General features: G+C 40.2%; 2 protein-coding genes across 2 annotated transcripts; one reads left to right on the plus strand and one right to left on the minus strand.

The window, feature by feature from the left end:
• The first annotated feature begins 277 nt into the window (after positions 1 to 277).
• On the plus strand, positions 278 to 5,311 carry LOC139149290 (cytosolic beta-glucosidase-like). Its single transcript, XM_070720948.1, has 2 exons — positions 278 to 1,679; positions 4,338 to 5,311. The coding sequence occupies exons 1-2, from the start codon at positions 338 to 340 to the stop codon at positions 4,610 to 4,612; spliced, it is 1,617 nt and encodes a 538-aa protein (XP_070577049.1). The 5' UTR covers positions 278 to 337; the 3' UTR covers positions 4,613 to 5,311.
• Positions 5,312 to 7,040: 1,729 nt separating this feature from the next.
• LOC139149297 (lactase/phlorizin hydrolase-like) lies at positions 7,041 to 23,071 on the minus strand. Its single transcript, XM_070720955.1, has 9 exons — positions 22,016 to 23,071; positions 21,210 to 21,441; positions 19,867 to 20,089; positions 19,117 to 19,304; positions 15,932 to 15,947; positions 11,187 to 11,943; positions 9,465 to 9,696; positions 8,646 to 8,868; positions 7,041 to 8,101 (listed from the first exon to the last, which is right to left on the minus strand). Exons 1-9 carry the CDS (start codon positions 23,011 to 23,013, stop codon positions 7,806 to 7,808), a joined length of 3,165 nt encoding a protein of 1,054 aa, XP_070577056.1. The 5' UTR covers positions 23,014 to 23,071; the 3' UTR covers positions 7,041 to 7,805.
• Between the last annotated feature and the right edge of the window lie 496 nt (positions 23,072 to 23,567).

A 23,567-nucleotide genomic window follows, 5' to 3' on the forward strand; every position in this document is an offset into this window, starting at 1 on the left:
CTGTGTTGTTCCATGTGAGTTTAAGTAAAGTTATGAAAGATAAATTAAAGCAGAAGCTATAACAGTATTTAACGATATATTATATATATATATATATTTATGTATATATATATATATATATATATATATATATATATATATATATATATATATATATATATATATATATATTGTCCACAGCTTGCCCACAAAGGGGGGGGTTACACGGCAAATGGAACAGCATGAAAATGTGTCAACAGTTTGATATACAAGAAGTGATAAGTATCTCCTACCACTAACTTTAACTCATTGAATCGAGAAATCGCGATACAAGACAACTGGTTGTGTGTCAAGCACCATGGCGTCGCTGTTGGCTAAGACGTTATGCTTCATCCTGCTCCTTGCCGTCTCTTCCGCATCAGACCCGGAGTTCGTATACGACGATGTCTTCAACGATCCGGAGAGAGACGCACTTTACTACGACACATTCCCAGAGGGTTTCATCTGGAGCTCTGCGACTTCAGCTTACCAGATCGAAGGAGCCTGGAACGAAGACGGCAAAGGACCGAGTATCTGGGACACCTGGACTCACGAAGGTGGCAATGTCCATAACGACGAGACAGGTGATGTTGCCTGCGACAGTTACCATAAATACAAAGAGGACGTTGCTATGATGAAGAACTTAGGTTTGAAATATTACAGGTTTTCCATCGCTTGGTCACGGGTTTTGCCAAACGGCACCATAGACAATATCAACGAGCTTGGCATACAATACTACAACAATCTGATCGATGAACTAATAGCAAACGGTATCCAGCCTATGGTTACTTTGTACCACTGGGATCTACCTCAAGCACTTCACGACAGCTACGGAGGATGGATGAGCGAAGACATCGTGGAGGACTTCGCCAACTACGCATCTCTTTGCTTCGAAAGGTTCGGCGACAGAGTGAAATTCTGGCTTACTTTCAACGAACCGTGGATCATATCATTGCTCGGTTACGAAAGCGGCGTGTTCGCACCTGGCGTACAAGAATCAGGGACAACTCCGTACATCGTCACCCACAATCTCATCAAGTCACACGCAAGAGCTTGGCACATTTACGATGAAGAATACAGAAGCACCCAGGAGGGCGAAGTGGGCATCACGTTGAACTCCGACTGGAATGAGCCGCACAACAGAAGCAATCCCGACCACGTCGCAGCGTCCGATCAAGCCATGCAGTTCAACCTGGGCTGGTTTGCGCACCCAATTTACAAAAACGGCGACTACCCAGAAATCATGAAGACTAGAATCGCCAACATTAGCGCCCAGCAAGGTTACCCCAAGTCACGGTTGCCAGAATTCACCGAGGAAGAGAAAGCTTACATCGCCAAAACGGGGGATTTCTTTGGTTTGAATCACTACAGTTCAAACTATGTTGTCAATGCCGACAGCGTTGACTACAGCACTCCACCGAGCTGGGGCAAAGACGCGAATATCCCTACTTGGAAAGAAGAAGAGTGGCCGTCATCGGGCTCGGATTGGCTGAAGCCCGTACCCTGGGGGATCCGACAAATTTTGATCTGGATCGACAAAGAGTACGACGGAATCGAGAGCTATGTCACAGAGAACGGTGTGTCAACGAAAGATGTCTTTGAACTGAATGATGAAAGCAGAATTAAATTCTACAAGTCTTACATCAATGAAGTACTGAAGGGTAAGTGCAAACACAACCATTATGAAATAATGACAAAACAAAAAGCGATATTGATTCTCTCTGTGCAACCGTCCTATGAAAGATGTTGTTTCCCTATTTTACTGCACCTTGAACACAAGCAGTTTTGTCTATTTGTTTCCTAATGAACTTGGACGAATCAGACAAGTGTTACTTATACTTGAAGCAGGCAAACTTCTATTTTATTTCAAGCCTACGTATCTGTTGCTGACTTGTTCATTTAAAGGGCGGTGGTCGTCGGAACGGCGCATGTGCAACTTTCTTGGTTACAAACATTGTATTTCGTGCACTATATATAGATGCATCATGTCAAAATAGCTGCAACTTTTAAATTTTAAAACGTACATCAAGACAAACATGTTTTAACTTTCAAAAATCGCCAACGTTGCTCGGATACAGAGTTTATATCGGTCGTAGGGGTCCCTAGCGACCTTTGAGCGCCGTTCCAACGACCACCACCCTTTAAGGTAGTACGTGGTTCGAAATAGAACGGCTTAAACTTTTGCTCAAGCTTTTCCTAAGGAAACTTTAAACAACATCTTCCTACGTCAACAACAAAAATCAGGGGTCGCAATGCAAAATATGGCTCGAGAGAAACAGCTTTTACAATACCCAATATGTGTACCGGCTCTTGAAATTCAAAGTGGCCGCCATTCCTGTGTTAACGCTGTTGCGAAATCTTACATTTTCGATTTTTTCACAAAAATAAGCTGGTGAAAGCTGTATTTACTCCATTAGCTTAATTGAACTTCCACGGGTGGCACTACCAAACCAGTACCGTAAAAAGTTTGAGATTTCAAATATCTATCCCCGAGGCGCATTTTAGCAGTTTTAGCTGTCCTTGACCGCTAGCGTTGCGTCATCGTAATCGAGAAGCTTCATAACCATATCAGTCAGGCAAACATTAACATATAGCACCCGTTTGGTAAATGCAGTTTGGAGTCCAAACAAATGCTCTTCCCAATCGGACTGATAATATCGTGTAAATCTAAGGTCATAGCAATTGTTGAGATCATCGTTTTTATTTTGATCTGATGATTAGTTTAAATTTTGGAAAGAAGAAACCTGACTTGATTAATATAATAAGGCAGAATGAATGTACCTCATGGATGGGATAATCGGAGTCTCAAATTTTTCCAATACTTTTCTTGGTGCTCATTGTCAAGATATTGCAGTAAGAAAAAATTTCACCGTTTTATTTTTCCGAAAATTTCCCAAGTTTACACAGTGAGGGCAATCATCTTGAATTTCAAATAACGGTAATTATATCATAGCTTTGTCAATAGTGAATTTTGTGACCCCCCCCCCCCCCGCCATTATTACTGATAATGTTTCTGAATATCCATTATCGTAGCCTCAGCTGTTTTCTACATCTGCAAAGTTCCTGGCATAACCAAGTTTGCTTCGTCCATTGTGGGCCGAGAGGGAGGGAATATGATTTGTTTTTCGAGTTTGAATTTCGAACTTTGCACGGTGACCCCTGATATTTATTTTTTTATTTGGTAATAGGATGGTTCAAAGTTCCAGCGAGGAATGTTTGAACGAGTCGCATTTAACATTCTTACCTATTCGAGTGTTTACAGTTATGTCTGCCGACATGGCCAAAACAGTCAACCCTTTTGACCTGTCGAGAAAGTAGAGGAGTTTATGAAACATCAATTCGTATTTTATTCTAACACTTACTTACTTACTTGAGTGGGCAATCGCTGTGTCTGCTAAATGTCTGTCTTGCCCACTCAGACAAAAAAAATAGTGCTGGGACTTCAATTCTTACTTTAATTTACTGTCGATGTTTATTGCTGTGTCTACTAATGCGGCTTAACACTCAGATAACCTTTTGTCTTGTCCAATCAGAGAAGTCGTATTTTATTTGAAATAACCCGTTACAGTTATACTGCATCTAGGTGACCAGAGAGACCGCCCTTTGACTGGCATCCATTTAATAAAACCTGCTAAAAACCTTGAAGGAAAGTGGTCGTCGGAACTCTGCTCAGAGGTTGCCAGGGACACCTACAACTAGTGTTGACAGTGTTTCTAGTGTACGTTGGCGATTGATGAAAGTTAAAACACGTTTTTTAACAATAAATGTCGTAAAATTTAAATGTTACAGTTATGTTTACATGATGCATCTAGATATCATGCATGAAATTCATTGTTTGTAAACAAGAAAGTCGCACACGCGCAGTTCCGACGACCGCCTCCCTTTCAAATGCATGGTTTTTTTCTTACATCGATTCTGCAATGTGTCCATTGGCTCACAGTGAATTCTTATCTGACTTTGAACAGACAGAGGGGTTGCTCTGAACCAAGTGATTTCGGTACTGACCTTTGGCAACAATTTGTAAAGCTGTCTTCTATACTTCTATCAGAAATACCATTGTCACCCCTGAAAGCGCACCATCTGAACAAACAACGTACCAAATACAGAGCAACCATTTGTCATCATAATTCATAAGTAAACAATAACGTTGGGTGTGACATGTGTGGCTGACAGTTATGCTTATGCGTAAAGCCATATCTCTACAGAGATAAGACCTGCATGCCTAGCTATCAGATCAAATTATCGGCATAGCTTCGGCTATATCGTAAAATACCTGACGTTTGATAAGCTGCATTTGTTTTCATATATTCAAATTTTAGCTGTGAAGATCGATGGAGCAAACTGCCGAGGTTACGCAGCCTGGTCTCTCATGGACAACTTTGAGTGGGGTGCAGGATACAGCGAACGATTCGGTATGCATTACGTCGATTTCACCGACGACGACCGACCACGTCAGCCGAAGAACTCCGCCTTGTTCTACTCCTCGCTCGTCAAGGATAACGGATACGTCGTGGGTAGTAGCTGCGTTGCAGTCATTTCGACGTCACTTCTTCTGTTGACACTGTTTTCAAGTCTGTTCAGGTCGCTTTGTTAATTTAATAAATTGTGAATCTGATAGAATCATGGGAACTTTTTGTATGCATGCAAACAAACTATATATCACCCTCAATATTTCGGAGCATGTAAAATTTGATGTCTCACCGAAAGAAATTTTAAACTCCAAGTGCCATTTCGATAGTTATCGGGTCTTACGTAGTTTTGCAAGACAGCATTTGGGCATAGACAGAGATGTCATGTAAATATTGTTGGAATTTATCATTATCATATTTAGCAAGGGTGACCGAGAATGCTATCTTACAAGAACAGAACGATGAAAGTTTATTATTTTCAACATCACCCTTACATGTAATTCTTAATGTGGTTGTAACCTGCACTGTGTTGAATTTTCCCTGAACTTTCAATTACTTTTTAATTGTAAACAATGCGTTTTGTTTGCAAGGCCAATACCTTGTATTTCAACACATTTTGCGAAGAAGAAGTGAATATGCTCGTTTTTCTAGAACAAAAATTAAAATATTCTCTAAAGTTACAGCTGTTGTGTACTCATTGAAGTGGCATCCCATGATGACTCTTGTGCTGAGGATCCAACCTTCAGATGGCCACGTCAACTTTTTGTGACGAGGGTCCGGTGTTCATTTCAGTATATATTTAAATTCCCTGAATCGTTGTCATTTTTTATACACGTTAGAAATAAAATCAAACTTATCGAGCCCTTCACGGTCTTGTCACAATACTTACTCTCGTCATTTGCATAATTTTGAAGCGATGAAATTTAGGTTTAGAAACTAGAAGCACGTGAAGAAAAGAAGCAGTGAGGGACAGAAACCATTGTACCCATTTTAGAAAAGCGTTCTGGCAACTTTAGGAACATGTGTATATTCAGTGACGTCATTGTGAAGTCTTAAACACTGCTAGTGTTGTATATTTTAGAGATTTACAGTCCAAAATATCATACAGACCATACTGTTCATAGGATTAAGATTCAGTAACAAAAATCACATGGAAATTAACATAGGATGACTGAGCATACAGTGAATATTGGTCGAAACGGACTCTTTTAATGCGACATCATCACCGAAATACTTCTCTCCTAGATGTGCCTCAAAGAAGGTCATCGCGTTTCGCTGAAAAGCGTGTTTGATGGCAGCGTCTGTGTGGTTAGAGAGACTGTGGTATCTGTTAACAATCGATTTCAATGCCACAGTATTTGGATTTGTCTTAAATAGTCCATAATTCTAGGGAATTAGACCCCGTGCAAGGCCGTGCATGCATGCATGCATGCATACACGGCCTTTATATACATAGCCCTGTAAGTGAAAACACCATGGATGTAAAAAAGAAACGTACTGACATTCCGTCCAGAACGACAAATCACATATATGATATAGAGTAATTTTGTGATCAGCCCTAACTTTAGATATCTGATTTCGACTTCATTGTCGATATTTTTTGAGATATGGAAAAAGTCAACAACGGCAAATGCTGTATTGAGAAACGAGAAAGCGACCTGTCGTGTCACCTTACCCTTTCACCTGCACTGACATATTTGGACAGGCGGTAATTTATGGATGCTGGCACTTCTCGTGAAAAAAAAACTTTGACTGAGAAAGGGCGATTACCTTTAAAACAGTAAAAAACAACGCCAAATATAAAGCTATATGTCATCACAAATCTAGGAGATACGATAACTCTGTCAGTAATATCATATTGATAAGATTGTCCTCCATTTGCAATAGCCATTAATCAACTTATCACTGTACCGCCGAGGTTGTATCCATTCCTTTGTGAGTGCAATTTGCTTAATAATCTTCAGGGGTTTTTTCGGGTGCAATTGTTCGCAACAGGCCCGCGAGATGAAAACAAAGTTTCATGACGCTCCCCGAGAAAGTGGAGTGACTTCTTACAAGTTACAAAGGTAACATACATCCAAAAATGACAGTTTGAAGCATTTTATCTTTCCGTGCTCGACGAAACTTTAATCCACTTTCCTTCACAATTTAAGAAGTAAATTCAATTCAATTCACCGATATTTGAAATGAAATGGCCACCAATGCTATATAGGGAAATCGTAGCTATAGCTGTGGACTGGAAGTCCGTCGCTGGAAGAAGGACCGTACTGAACCCTTCCTCTGTAGCCCTATAATTATACAGCCCTGCCCCGCGAGCGAGGCATCTTCCTGTCCAGTGCAGCTGTACAGGGAGCGATGCTACAAGATGAACTTTTTAAAAATCTCTCAGTAAGGTCTATATTTCAATCATCAGGTGATATGATCACTCAGACCGATTATCAGCGTGAGCTTATCCTAGCAGAAGCTGTGTTCTATCGGAACACGCACGAGAAGCGTGACACGAAATTAGCATGCGTGTATTTATATTACCATGTATAGGGACCTATGTATACATCTATATCAGTAGGTCACATCATAGACCTCAGATATGGTCAAATTCTTGCTATGTTGCATACTACAGTATGTGAACTTTATTTTAATGTATGCGTAATAATCTTGGCACCTTATCACAATTCTTTCATCATGTACATCGCAGAAAAAACTCGACCTCAAATCAAATATGCACATTCCCCTACAAACTAAAAATGCATACTCCTGTTTAACTTTGTGATTTTTCCCTCCTAACTAACCTTACGAACTAAGGCAAATATTTACACGAGAACGGAAACATGACATCTGCCTTGTCTTCTCGCGTTTCCATAGAAATATACCACCGAACTGTACCTATAAATTTGTTATTGTAAATACATTCCTACTTGAATAACCTCGCCTGGTAAATCTGCTTTGTACGACAATAAACTTCAGCTTCTTTGATATATGACTATTAAGGATAAAATCTTCATGAAGACCATTGTCGTCATTTCACTAACAAACTACGAAATAATGTCATGTAAGGAGAGTCAATATCTTCATCGAGACAGATAAGCAAATATGTCTACTTTTTAAAAAAGTCTATCGCAAATTTTTGGCCATCGTCTGTCTCAAAGATTTTTCCCCGTAAAACTTTTAAACAGACTTCGCAACAGACTCATTTCCTGTAGCCTGAAACTTTGATATTTACGCTTCAGGTAGACAAAAATGAACGAAAGATATAATAGAAGAAAATGTCCCTCAATTTTAAACTTGGTACAAAATAATTATCAAAATTGCGAACAGACCATTAATTGGTTACAATTACAAAGTCAGCAGTGATGAAATGACCTCATAAGTCTCGGTATATCAACAATCAAACAGCTGTTTCAAAGTTTTGGGCCATGCAACAAAAATCAACACAAGAGTACCAAGAAAGGCCAAGCGAGAACAAGATAAATGTGTGGCCCCGCTCACGAATCCATTGCTTCGTATCATATCAGCGTAAAACTTAACAGATGCTTTGGGAGTTCGGGGGCGATCATCGTCTTCAAAGTCAACGTAGTGTAATCCAAATCGTTGTGTATACGCAGATGTCCATTCAAAGTTGTCCATCAGAGACCAAGCAAAGTAACCCTGAACATTCACCCCGTCCAATTTTATGGCTGAAAGAAAAGAAGCAACGGCGCTGTGAGTATATTACTGTGTGTGTGTGTGTGTGTGAGAGAGAGAGAGAGAGAGAGAGAGAGAGAGAGAGAGAGAGAGAGAGAGAGAGAGAGAGAGAGAGAGAGAGAGAGAGTGTGTATTTCTTTTCTCGACTATTGTAGTATATTTGGCATACTCCCAAAAGTGTCACAGTTTGCATTGTCTGGTACGTTGATTATCAAATTAACCTTTATATACGTGTGTGCGGAACATTGATGTACACTCAGTCGTTGCATGTCTTGTTCATTTGTCAGCTATGACAATGCTCGCCAAATATATATTACAGCGCTGCATGTCGGGAAGATGAGTTCCGTGTATTCGTTCAGAAATTAACCCCAGGACAAGCCGAGAAACTTCACGTATGGAACAAATATTGAACAAAAATTGTCATTAGGTAAAATCGCAAGAAGTACACGTATTCTAATTTAATTTGAGACATTGGCATTGGCACATATTCTTCTGAAGAGGCAGAGTAAATGAATGGTTGTTTCATTGCATCCATACCTTTCAAGGTTTCCGATAAGTAGGCCTTGTAGAAGGCTATCCGACTTTCGTCGTTTAAATCGCTGGTGTCTGGAGTGGAGACTCCATTTTCAGTTATCATAATCATAGGGTCGTTGTATTCTTTCTTCAGCCAGTTTAGCAGTCGTCTTAGACCCCATGGTACTGGCCGCAGCCACTCTGATCCTGATGTGGGCCAATTATCTTTCTGGTGTCTCTCAATGTCCTGGAACATGCAATTGACATAATTATGAAATGTGCAGAGACACAACAGTGATTGGGCAGCTAGTACTACCATGGTAACGCAGGGATGATGTGCACGGGTATGCGTTAATGAGATGAAATATTCTTAGGTGGTGAGTGCAGTCTGCATACGCAGCATAGGGGTAGAGTAACCGTAACATATTGCACAGCGTTCTATCTTCATCCATAAATATGTAAATGTTTGCAAAACAACTTAACTTCAAAACTAACTCAAACTTTCTATCTCCGACTGCTGTAGCATAATGCTGGCTCAGAAGTGATACACGAAGATCAAAATCATCTCCAAAAGACCATTTCATGTAATATACTTTCATTAATTTTCATGTTCATACACTTTCGAATTACTAGCAATCTCCATAAAATAAGACGAACATCTATTTCAACGTTAGATGGCGTTCTGATTTTGAAGTCGCGTGATTTGCTGTTTATTGACTGAAAATTTCACTCTTTCACCAGAACCACAATTGACCTTGATGTAACATTTTTTTTTGTGGTAAAACACGCAAACAATGGCTGCGAGCCAAACAAAGAAACGGGGACTATGTCAACAACCATTACCTGGTCTAGTTCATAGTGTGGTTCGGAGCCCTCATTGACATGGTGGGCACACACGGTTGTCGTATACTGGTTCAAAGCGAAAAAATCTGCCGTGCCTTTGATGTAGTTTTTCTCTTCTTCAGTAAACTCAGGCAATCGAGACTGTGTCAAGTTCTGAGCCAAACTCTTGTTACCAACTTGCCATTTCATTATGTCTGGGTAGTCGCCGTTTATGAAAATCGGATGGGCGTACCTGTGAGATGAAAGAAGAACGAATGGTAAAATAGCCGAGTCATTCTGGAAAATATTCATGTTTTATTATTTAGAAAGGGTCATTTTGTACGTTTGTGAGTGTAAACGCAATCTATTTTAATTGGGCTGCCAATCTACTTGGAACTTTTAATTGTGTAGATCGAAGACCTCCACACAAACAAATGTTCAGTTTGAATTCGTCAAGTTTTCGTGCTATGGCTCTTGGTAAAACAACTACATTTAGTTAACTTAACAATATCGTAAAGTCAGTCCATCCCTGCATTATCAGCCAATGACACAGCAAGAAAGTTGTCAGAACACGTTTCATCTATAAAACAATTACGGGCGTTCACTTCTCACTGAATTGGCCCAACGCCAATGAGAACATCAATCACATAAGGGCATGAAATATGTTTGCTAGCTAGGGTAAACTAAACAAAATAAAATGCTTATCAGGTTGATCTTGCAAACTACTTTTGAAGATTATTCGAGCCCTTTCTATTGCCTGTATACTGGCATAATATCTCGACACACTGTCACCTGTGTACACAGTGCTGAACGAGTAGTGTCGCACGTACGAACCGCGTGTTCCTCGGGGCAAGCGACCAATTCAGAATTTCGGCCTCTAGGTAGATGCTTTCAATATAAATTGGTTTGGGCGGCTGTCTTTAGTCTACAGCTCTGGGTGTATACCGTGAGAATGACTATTGTTTTTATGCCTGAATAAAAGTATCATAACTGAGAAATCTGTGCGCATTGATCACTTAAGTAGGTGAACAATCATTTGGTAGATTTGGCAGAAAGTCCTCTTTCTGATGTATTGATTCTAAAATGGGAAATTGACCCTAATCATGCAGGGTAGAGGTTGTATTCATAGAACGCTCATTCTCTATCATATCATGTAGACCAACCTAAAATCTGGGGATATTAGCCGACCATGGGTGTCTTTACAGAGATGACGTCAGGTTTTTACTTTGCAGCAGAATGCGCCGTGGGGACAGATTCAGAATATCGGATTTTTACAATAGTTTTCTTGTCTGTCGCTTGGGGGAGGCCTCATTTTGAAGTCAAGTAAGTTTTCACCGTCTTACTTTATGAAAATTGAAAATCGAAAATTTATTTTTCCCATGGAGATAACACGGGGATGGCGGCCACTTTGAATTTCAAATTTCGGTAAATCTTATTTGTAATTCGTTTCTCTGGTACCATGATTTGCACAGTGGCCCCGATTTTTATTCTTCATTTTGAAAAATAACGGTTGAAATTTTCCGTAGGACAAGTTTTAAATTTGAGCAATACTTTAAGTCTTTCAGTTTCGACCGAAATTGTGGAAGTCGATATTTGGGTGGTGTACCATCTCCTTAGGTTGGATAAGGAAAGGTTTGTGCAACTTTGGTCAGATTTGATTTGTAGAGGTACCTGGAATTCTGGGCTTAAAGCGCGATTTGAATTATGGAAGGGGGAGGGGCATCAGGAATAAGATATACTTACCACCCTGCAGTGAACTGCATGTATGTATCGGCAGCCGCAACATCGGCTGGATCATCGGGGTTATCTGGTTCGCCCCAGTCCGTGCTTACCACAATAGCGATTAAACCACCTTGGGACGCCTTGTATTTCTCTTGGTAGATGTTGTAAGCTTTAGCGTGTGCTTTGATGATTGTATGAGCGGCTCGATAGGGAGCGTAGCCAGGGTTGTCGATTCCCGGAGCGAATACTGCTATACCATAACCTAACCAGGTGACCACATATGGTTCGTTGAAAGTCGCCCAGTATTTGACCCTCGGCCCAAACTCCTTAAAACAAAGATCTGCGTAATCTTTGAAAATGTCCGCCAAATCGTCGTTTTCCCAGCCACCGATATCTTGCAATGCTTGGGGCAGATCCCAGTGGTAAAGTGTTATCATTGGTTCGATATTTGCTTCTATCAAACTGTCCAACAGTTTGTTGTAGTAGTCAATACCTGGTTGATTGATATTGCCGATGGTCCCGTCAGGTAAGATACGCGGCCAGGAGAGCGAGAAACGATAGTGTGACACCCCGAGGGATTTCAACATATCCACATCGTCTTGGTACTTGTTGTAACTATCGCATGCAACGTCACCGTTGTGATCCATCTTTTCGTGCGAAAAAGTATCCCAAATACTTGGGCCTTTGCCGTCTGCGTCCCAGCCGCCTTCGATTTGGTAGGCAGACGTGGCGCTTCCCCAGATGAAATTCTCTGGAAAACTATCCACGAGAACAGCGTCTCGGTCGGGATCGTTAAAGACCGGGTAGGGGTATTCGTTGTCCGCTTGACAAAAAACCAGATATAAGCTTAAGTGGAGAATGAAGAACGACAAGACGCGACTGAAGGAAGAAGCCATTGTTGCAAATGCCGTGGGTTCCTTCAATGAGTGTATCTTACGATGTTAAACGGGACAATAAACGTTTTCAGACTGATAACGACGGTTTCCCATATCTGGCGTTTGGTTTTGAGAAAGTTTATGACAGCTGTTCCATTATAAACCAACACCCCTTCTGGTAGCTTTTCAGAACAGTCGCAGGAAATAGGCTGTTGGCTAGAAGTTCTAGTTTCATGGTGAAAAGATACAGGTAAGGGACTTGACAGAAATTACAGGGGGGTGGTGTTTTTCAAAATGACGCTGCGTGAAAAATAGTGACCCTTCAAAAGCGTTTGCGTAAAAACAGTAACCCTCCCCAATATCCATGCGCAAAAAACAGTGACCCTCCCCCTGTGTATGACATTCCATTCAATAATGTCTTAATTTACATCTAATTTCTCAATTGACCTTTGAACTTTCAAAGAATACTTTTAGTGCACTTGACCAGAATAGAATGGTTCAAAGTGCATAAGTGTACAAGAAATTTTATTTTGGAATGTCAAAGAAAATGTGGATCCACCATACACGGAAGTCTATGTGAAAATTATGAATATCTTTTTTTCAATATAAAACTAGCAATATCTGTGCATTTATAGGCGTTGGACAATTTACATAGGATGGTTGCAAGTGCATATGTGTACAAGATATTTGAATTGGGTATTTCAGAGAAAATGTGGATCCATTATATAAGGTAGTCCATGAGAAAACTATGAACATTTTTTCCAATATAAAATTTGCTATATCTAAGCAGTTGAAGTTGGACAATTGACATAAATGTAACTGATTAGAATAATGCTAACGAGTGCAAATGTACACAAGAAATTAGATTTTGGAATTTTACTCTTGCAGGGTCACTATGATTTGCACAGCATCATTCTGAAAAACACCGGCCCTCCCCCTCGTAATGTCTGTCCAGTCCCTGATTCTTGATGAGCAGCACGAATTTTCATAGTTTTCAAAAGTTTATTGAAAAACAATCCGACAAAAGCCATGTTTTAGTACCTTTATGGTGATTTTATGGAGAGACACAGCAATCTCTCTTGCAAGTTTGTTAATCAAGGTCACTCAAGAAAAGGCTTGTCTCTACATTAAAAGGCTTTTTCGCAGGTACCATGAACTGATAAATAAGTATGATGTATCACTTAAACAAATAATCACTAATGGCATCAGTGACATTTTGTCTGTAGATTAAGACTTCCTGTTTTGACATACAGATTGATATATAGCGATTGCCATGCGGGGCAGAATGTGCTTACCATTTTCGAAATACCTTACATTACTTCTCGGTTGTCTTTACCGGAGGTCCATATATTTTTCTTCCACGGATTTGATTTTGTTGTGTGCACCGGCACTTGTTTGATGTCTATCTGTGCTGTGTTGTTTGTGTTTGCCATATCAAGTTTGTCACTGTGGAACTTATGACAATGATGTAGATTATGGCTCAGTACTATTGTTTTGCTGATTTCTCATATTTCGACATTTTAATTAATCATCATAAACGCAATGATACCTGTATGTTCTGCGCTGTGGGTTGCAGGAATGAATAGTAGGGGTCATTGTGAGGTAACGTATTGTTGGTATCACACTGTGTGTCACAGCGACATCACTGATATCGTGAAGTAACGTATTGTTGGTATCACACTGTGTGTCACAGCGACATCACTGATAGTGTCAGTCATCGTGAGGTAACGTATTGTTGGTATCACACTGTGTGTCACAGCGACATCACTGATATCGTGAGGTAACGTATTGTTGGTATCACACTGTGTGTCACAGCGACATCACTGATATAGTGTTAGTCATCGTGAGGTAACGTATTGTTGGTATCACACTGTGTGTCACAGCGACATCACTGATAGTGTCAGTCATCGTGAGGTAACGTATTGTTGGTATCACACTGTGTGTCACAGCGACATCACTGATATAGTGTTAGTCATCGTGAGGTAACGTATTGTTGGTATCACACTGTGTGTCACAGCGACATCACTGATAGTGTTAGTCATCGTGAGGTAACGTATTGTTGGTATCACACTGTGTGTCACAGCGACATCACTGATAGTGTCAGTCATCGTGAGGTAACGTATTGTTGGTATCACACTGTGTGTCACAGCGACATCACTGATATCGTGAGGTAACGTATTGTTGGTATCACACTGTGTGTCACAGCGACATCACTGATAGTGTCAGTCATCGTGAGGTAACGTATTGTTGGTATCACACTGTGTGTCACAGCGACATCACTGATAGTGTCAGTCATCGTGAGGTAACGTATTGTTGGTATCACACTGTGTGTCACAGCGACATCACTGATAGTGTTAGTCATCGTGAGGTAACGTATTGTTGGTATCACACTGTGTCACAGCGACATCACTGATAGTGTTAGTCATCGTGAGGTAACGTATTGTTGGTATCACACTGTGTGTCACAGCGACATCACTGATAGTGTCAGTCATCGTGAGGTAACGTATTGTTGGTATCACACTGTGTGTCACAGCGACATCACTGATAGTGTCAGTCATCGTGAGGTAACGTATTGTTGTATCACACTGTGTGTCACAGCGACATCACTGATAGTGTTAGTCTTCCATTTGAAGAGTCAAGGCAGAACTGTTCGCTTTATCTTGGAATAAATTACAGTGAATATTCGTCGGGTAAACGTTCAGTGAATTTTTCAGGTTTGGCGACACATTCTTGTCTTATTTATTCTGCTGCATCTGAACTAGATATCACATATATACTTAAGACTGTTTATATCGGCGTCACGGCAAGGCGTTCTGCGATTGGTGTTGGTGGTTTGATTTTGGTAAAAGTACAAAATAGAAGCAAATATTGAGAACGCCAGCCTCAGTGGCTTTCCCATAGCAGCGCCTTAGTTTGGACCACCGAGTCGGCTTTTGACTGTCTTTATGGTAATGAGAGAAAATACTCGTAGTTTCCAGACTGAACTGATATGGTAAAATGTATTCTCTGAGTGCCGCTGTCTACCAACTTCCATTATACTTTTCAAATATATACAAACAATACGATTGGAACTAATTTGGGAGAATTTGATCATTATATTTTTCAAATTTCTCAAAAGCATTAGGTGCCCTGTAGCTGAATGTTCCAAATTACTCATAAATGCAAGTGCAATGTTTAATGAAAAGCAGATGGGCTTACATTGGCAGATTAAACCGACACTAGTTCACTATCCAATTATTCTAAAAACGTTCCAATCGTGTTAAACATATAAATTCAATTGTCGAAGAGTAAAAAAGTGTTGAACTTGACAACTCTGTTTCTTCAAGTGTTACATGAATTATGAAGGTTTTGTACATGCATTCATTCACTGTTTGCAAACAAAACTTATTACCGTATAGAGTAGTGGTGTGACAAGATTTCTAACACATCCATTCACTGAAGTACCTTTTCTGGTTGCAGAAGCTTTCTCGTTGAACAACATCCTTGTTTATTTACGTTGGATAAGAGTTACTTCACCAAGAATATAACGTTTTCGAGAGAGGTCAACGCAGGACGAGCAAACCACCTTACACGGGTGGATCGCTGTCCCTTCATCTCCCAAGTTTGACCTCTCTGCAGAGGAGAAACATGAGAAATGAGCACGAGTCTCAAACTCGCGATCCACAACACCAAACAACCCTGTACTTCGTATAAGCCACAAGTGGAGCTAACACATGGATGAATGATTTTTACACCATAGCAGCACGATAACCAAGCTTACAGAAAACTTCAAGATCAATAGACAACTTTGCAATCCGATTGAGGGCGCCTTTTTGGGTGATACCGATTTTTCCACATAACGATCGAACCTATTATCATATGAAGCGTTGACGGGAAAATAAAAAAGAGCGCTCTCAACGGCTAGCGGCTATTAAGTACATTTCACTGCTCTACATGGGCATATTCAAAATGGTGATGGTGTTCGGAGCTGACTGTCTCTGCTGGTTGCAGAAGAGAATGGTTCGATCGTGGAAAAACTAGTTAATGGTATTCTAATGTACATCAACTCAATGTCTTATGTTACTTGAATAAACAGCTAGTGGATTTCATTCGATTACAAACTTGGCAATTTTAAGGTATTTTTATGTCTTATAATACGTTTTCCTCCCATTGACAGAGCGAGGCCAGGGCGATGTCACGTGCCAAACCTGGGCAGCTGTTGGAGACTGACATGTAATTTACCTTTCTATCATGCGTTTTCTTTCTCGGATTACATGACGCATTTCTCCTCATTGAGTTCGTCCCATCGTCAGTTAAACGACTGAATTGCGCAGGATTGATGTTGACACTTTGCGTTTACTAAAGATACTCTAAGGGAGCGTTCAGTTATTATGGCCGGGGATGGGCCGGCAAATTCTTCCTGCGCATCAGTCAAAATAAGTGAACCCCCCTACCCATTGTACCAAAAAATTGATGACCCCCCCTTTCAAGATGACAAAAATTTCATGAACCCCCCCCCCCCACACACACACACACACACACACATTGCTTGAGTAAAGCTGCACACACAAACACCTCGGGGTATGGAGCAATAGAATCCCCCCCCCAAAAAAAGAGCTTAGATTTTTTCAAATGACCTTCCTTACAAAACGCAAAAGGTGTTAATTCTCAGATTTCCCCTTCTGACTTGCAACTGGTATAATTTTGAAATTACCCCTCAAAGGGGTTGGACAGAAAGTACTGGTGGATCGCAATATTTTTGCGCAAGCGTGTGTGTACAAAATTTTGATATTTGGATTTAATTAAAAATCAGCTGTTGATAATGTTGATTCACCATACATGGTATACATATATTTTCTCATACATGTATGAGAAATCTATGTAATACTTTTTCAATGCAAAACTATATCTATGCATTTATAGATATTTGATAATTTACATACATGTACTTAAATGAAATAGGGTTGTTACAACTGGCATGTGGACAAAAAGTTTGACCTTAGAATTTCACCAAAATGTTCATCCACTATACATGGGAGTCAATGATAAAATTGTGAATAATTTTTTTTCAAATGAAAAACTTGGTATACTTGTGCATATACAGATGTTCAATAATTAACATAATTTTACTTGATTAGAATATGATGGTTAAAGGTGCATATTATGTGTACAAGAAATCTGATTATGGAACTTCACTGAAAATGTTCATCCACTTTACATGGGAGTCTATGAGGAAAGTATGAATAATTTTTTTCCAATACAAAAATAGGTAAACCCATGTATTTATGTACTCTTGATTATTGATATCAATGTACTTGATTAGATTAGGGTGGTAAAAAATGGATGAGTTCGCAAGACATTGGATTTTGGAATTATACCAAAATGTAGATTCACTGTACATGGGAGTCTATGAGGAAAATGAATAATTTTTTTCCAATACAAAACTATCAAAATCTGTGTATTTATAGACATTTGATAATTCATTTGAAAGTACTTAGGTAGCCTAGGATGGTTAAAGATATGTGTGCAAGAAATTGGATTTTGGAATTTCACCGAAATGTTGATTCACTATACATTGGAGTCTATGAGAAAACTAAGAATAATTTTTTTACAATGCTAAACTAAATTAATTTGTGCTTTTATAGGTGTTTTATAATTGATACAAATGTACTTGATTCAAATAGGGTATTTAAAAGTTCAGATGTGGACAACAATTATGATATTGGAATTTCACCTAAAAGTATTATTTAACTTTTCATGGTACTAGTAGTCTCGAACAGGTATTAACTGTTAAATAATTTCCCTAACAAAACTTGCTATATCTCTAATATGTAAGTAATAGGAATTGTTCATCGCCCTCAGTGCAGTGATCTTGATTTACAATAAGACAAGCCGCAGAGTTGTCAAGTCAAGATGTTCATGTGACAGATAATTATACTTTTGTCCAGATTTACAGGTGAATAACTTCAGAGAATGAAATCATGCAACAAATCATTTTATCTCCCAGAATATTTCTGAACACTGAAACTGCTTTTTGACGGAACGGATACTTATGAAAATTAAGTGACCCCCCCTTTGAGCTGTTTGAAAAATACATGACCCCCCCCCCTTTGCAGTTTTCAAATTTGAGGTAACCCCCCCCCCCTGGATTTTGCCGGCCCACCCCCGGCCATAATAACTGAACGCTCCCTAATGTCAAAAGCTGAATGTCATGTGACTCCATATGCATCTTAAGGTAGAACGTGCCTCGGGGACAGATATTCGGATTTCTACAATTCTTTTCTGATCTACCACTTGTGGGGGCTCATTTTAAAGCTTTTGGAGAAAGGAAAACCTTAACTCCTTAGTTTTTCGAAAATCCAAAAGTGAATTTTTACCACTAGAGTAAACACAGGGATGGCGGCCATTTTGAATTTCAAATATCGCAAAATGTTTTGTAATTTGTTTCGCTAGTTCCAAACTTTTACCTCCGATTTTTATTGTTGATTTGGTAAGAGACTGGTTGAAAGTTTCATTTAGGAAAGTTTCAGCAAGTCTTTCACTGTCGATGAGCATACTACCTAAATTCCAACAACTCAATTTCAACTGAATTACGTTAACATGAAAATGTTCTTCTAAGAGAAAATAAATTTGTCCTTAGTCGTTCTATACAGTTTTCAACTTTTCAAGACTATTATTCCAGTATAAGTTAATGCAAAATGATAATTCACTACTTCCTCGTTTTTCAAAATGTTTATTGCCTTGAAATCGTTCATATACACATGCTGAGAAAAAAAAATACTCGGGGGTTTGTTTGCACGGTCCCTCTATAGGGACCATAGAAGTTCAATGTCACAGGTTAAAAGTAAACACAAGTAAATCTAAATAGAAAATATACAAGCATATTATCGAATTTTTTGTAATTTCTGTTAAACTGAGGGACGAAATTAATCATACAGTGAAACTTACTAATACTAACAAACTTTCGCCTTGTAAAGAATATTAAGTTACTATTACACAAAGATTCAAAGTTCAAGTCCACGCAACAACACTGACATGAGAACACCGAAAACTGCAAAGTATGAAACAGACATGCGTGTTGTTCCGCTGACGTCGACGAATCCGTTGTTTCGTATCATATCACTGTAAAATTTGGTAGACTCCTTTGGAGTTCGAGGGCGATCATCGTCATCGAAGTCAACGTAGTGCAGTCCAAATCTTTGTGAATAGGCGGATGTCCATTCGAAGTTGTCCATCAACGACCAAGCAAAGTAACCCTGGACATTCACTCCGTCTAATTGTATGGCTGGAAGAAAAAAGAGTATTGTATGAAGTTGATCATTTACTCGGAATAGGATGCAGAGAGAGAGAGAGAGAGAGAGAGAGAGAGAGAGAGAGAGAGAGAGAGAGAGAGAGAGAGAGAGAGCGAGAGAGACAGAGAGTCAGGGACAGACACAGGCAGGCAGACAGACAGACAGACAGAGACAGACAGTAGGATGCAGAGACAGACAGACAGGAAACAGAGGAGGGAGAGAGGGGATAGGCAGACAAACTGAAACAAAGATAGAGAAAGAGGCAGAGACAAACGGGGCAGGGAAAAGGGGTGAAGAAGGAAAGGGAGGGGTAAAAGTTATATATCAGTGGATGGAACATGTTATATCCTATCAATTGGTACATTTTGAGCTTTCTGAATAACCGAAAGCTTTATATTCGAGAAATTCAACTACAGAGATCTGGAACCTGACTTGCCCACAGATATTAAAGGAAACTTGTCTTTGAGTAAAGTTGACTGCAGCCGGTGTGTGCCATCCATCCGAAATTGTACCTCAAGGGGAGCAACAGACGAAATCTAGTTGCTCTACACATACCTTTCAAAGTTTCCGACAGGTAAGCCTCGTAGAATGTGATTCTACTAGTGTCGTTCAACTCGCTGATGTCTTGAGTGGAGACTCCATTCTCTGTTACCATGATGATAGGGTTATTGTACTCGTCCTTCAACCAGTTCAGTAGCCGTCGTAACCCCCATGGTACCGGTCGCAGCCAACTGGAACCCGACGTGGGCCACCAATCTTTCTGGTATCTTACAACGTCCTGGGGAAAGATGAGATGAAAAATAAAAATGGAAATACGGATCAGGTGCACATGATTTATGGCTACTCAGTGGGTGGGGGAGTCACAATATTCACATGTTTCGTACGCTTCTTTGCTGTCTCTTTGGCATATGCATTTATGCAATCAATATTTCCAGAATTTAAACTTGAAGAAGTGGTCTATAGGGTGTGATTTAAAAACGTTAGGTCTTCGGTTGCGCATGATTCGATTTTCTGGGGACTTTTTGAACAGTGTTTTTTTACGTATACAAGCTATGATGGCCGGTGGCTTCCCCTCGGAGTCATTTTGTCAGCGCTGTGCAACTCTTGGCCATATCGAAATCGAAGTTACTCCATGGCCGTTCACTTTTAATGAAAATGTCAGACAATTCTGGTCGTGAATTCCCGTAAGGCCTACGGGAGTGTGTGGCCACAAATAGACAGACGAGATGCATTTCCATACACATGGCTATATTCGCTGTGACTTTATCATTTATTTTCAAGCAAAGAAAAGCTACCTATAATGTTTGGAAGTTGACCGCATCAAACTATTTTGTACAATGAAATGTTGGTACCGCCTACACGGTATGAAAATGGCTGCCTGTGAGTAACATCTACCACATGCCACAACACATGCCTCATATCACGTACAAGGCCACTGGCGTTTCGTTAATCATTGAAGTTCAGCGAGCATTTTAAGATTATCAACTCCATCAGTCCCTTTACGCGTGATCAAAATTCACGCAAATACCGATATACGGAGCAATGTTCAGATACACTGATTTGCATGCATGCCTTTAATACAATTTATAACGAACCGGATTAAATATAATTTATCAAAACTTCATAAGCCAGGACACAAATCGCGTGCCTTCAAAAACAATATGAACACACTGCATTGGTATACACCCCAGAGTCACTACTGTTACACAATAGATAACGATGTGCCATCTATACAAATCACGTTTCCGTGACATGTTCTGATTAGACCGAGCTACCGGAGACAATGCGCGAGCTTGTTTCTAAAGGTCACCGAGGGAAGTTTTCTCAAGCAAGATATTTACACCTGTCCGAAAGTCAAAAGGGAGGCCAAGAAACGTGTATAATTTCTGAGTGTTTACCTGGTCCGCTTCGTAATTCGGATCGGAGCCTTCGTTGACGTGATGAGTACAGATGCTCGTCGTGTACTGATTCAAACCAAAGTAGTCTGCCGTGCCTTTGATGTAGTTTTTCTCCTCTTCGGTAAATTCAGGCAATCGAGACTGTGTCAAGTTCTGAGCCAAACTCTTGTTACCCACTTGCCATTTCATTACATCCGGGTAGTCGCCGTTTATGAAAATCGGATGGGCGTACCTGCAAGGGGAAAATGATGCCTGATTTCCTGGGTCTCGAAATGACAGAACTTATCTTGTTCATTTTAAGAAAGAATCAACATTTATGTTATTGTTAAGACTACTGAAAGAAAACCTATAGATTGGATAGTACATCGTTTCAGTTATCTTTGTCTGAACTTCCATATTGCGTCAATTAAGGTGCGATCATTGCAGCTTTTATCGCTGGTTTTCAACTTCATATAAATGATATTGCGTAGAACGTGTCAAATATGAATGTTGACCAACAAAAGAACGAAAGTCATGTGGTTAATTATTTTGGTGTGCAGGAACTTCTTGTCACAACTCATTTTGACATGACAGCAGCAAAGTTTAACCGTCTTGACAGATCTCGAGCAGCTCAGTACTAGAAGTTGGGCCAGGTCTAACTTACGATATACGCTATTAGTGTCATAGTGCTTGAAATTTATAAGCTATGTGATATAATAATGTTATATCTACTCGCAAGTGCTGTGAATGGTTGTCCTTTTTGTGCCTTAAACCGCGAATAATGCATATCGAATCATAGGGCGAGAGGGGGCATTGGTGATACTTACCATCCCGCTGTGAACTGGATGTAGGTGTCGGCAGCCGCTACATCTTCCGGATCGTCAGGATTCTCTGGTTCGCCCCAGTCCGTGCTCAGGACAATTGAAATTAAACCACCTTGCGACTTGTATTTCTCTTGGTAGACATTGTAAGCTTTAGCGTGTGCCTTGATGATGGTGTGAGCAGCTCGGTAGGGAGCGTAGCCAGGGTCGTAGATTCCCGGAGCGAATACTCCTATCCCGTAACCCAACCAGGTGACTACGTACGGTTCGTTGAAAGTCACCCAGTATTTGACTCTTGGTCCGAACTCCTTAAAACAGAGATCTGCATAGTCTTTGAAAATGTCCGCCAAATCATCGTTTTCCCAGCCACCGATATCTTGCAATGCTTGGGGCAGATCCCAGTGGTAAAGTGTTATCATTGGTTCGATATTTGCTTCTATCAAACTGTCCAACAGTTTGTTGTAGTAGTCAATACCTGGTTGATTGATATTACCGATGGTCCCGTCAGGTAAGATACGCGGCCATGAAACAGAGAAACGGTAATGTGACACTCCGAGGGCTTTCAGTATGTCTACATCGTCCTGATACTTATTGTAACTGTCGCATGCAACGTCGCCAGTTGAATCCCCCATGTAATTATGGGTGAATGTATCCCAAATACTGGGGCCTTTACCGTCTGCATCCCAGCCGCCTTCGATTTGGTAGGCAGATGTTGCACTCCCCCAGATGAAATCTTTCGGGAAACTCTTCAAGAAGAGTGCATCCCGGTCGGGATCGTTAAAGACTGGGTAGGAAAACTGGTCGTCAGACTGACAAGCCACGACGGAGAGGGAAAAGAGCAAAATCACGACGGCACGACCAAGGGAAGCCATTGTAAGAACGTTGTTGGTCGGTCTCTCGGCAATACTGTCGAAGGGAGTCCGTCGAGGTATATTTCTATTCAATGACTTGTGTAATGGAGTGATCTTGTGGAATTCATAATATGGATTAATTTTGTTTGACATTCAGGTTTAGGATAGATACCAACAGCTCTTCATTTAGGCATCAACACCCCTCCTCTGGTAGTTTCATAACGTGCCCTGTATACAGGATCACACGCCACGCCTCATCCTAAAGTCGACCTTGGACTTTGACCTCAGAAGTTCCTCGGATAGTAATTCCAAATCTCTTGGCACTTTTTAAAATCAAAGCCATTGAGAATTTTGCTAGGGAGACAGATGGTTTGACAAGACAGTAGGCCTATCACGTTAGGCCAAGATTGGATTTTTTTAATTAATGAGGAATTTCTAAACACCTTTTAGGTTACTATAAAGCAGAACTGGAAGAGGTGTCAGTAAGTAATATGATCGTGAATTTACGCATTTTGATGTTCAATGAGAGACTGCGGAAGTAGTTATGTTAATTTGCAGTTTACACGTGTGAATTGATATGAAAATGAATCCCTTCAGTTTATGTAATTTGTAATTTTGTGTCAGAGCCTTCGCCAATAACACCATCGCGAGTCCAGTGCAGTCCGCGCAGAACAATGCAGAAATCATAAGATAAGCTAGAGGGTGGA

The sequence above is a fragment of the Ptychodera flava genome, chromosome 14 (genome assembly GCF_041260155.1).
Source record: "Ptychodera flava strain L36383 chromosome 14, AS_Pfla_20210202, whole genome shotgun sequence".
Taxonomy (NCBI): domain Eukaryota; kingdom Metazoa; phylum Hemichordata; class Enteropneusta; family Ptychoderidae; genus Ptychodera; species Ptychodera flava.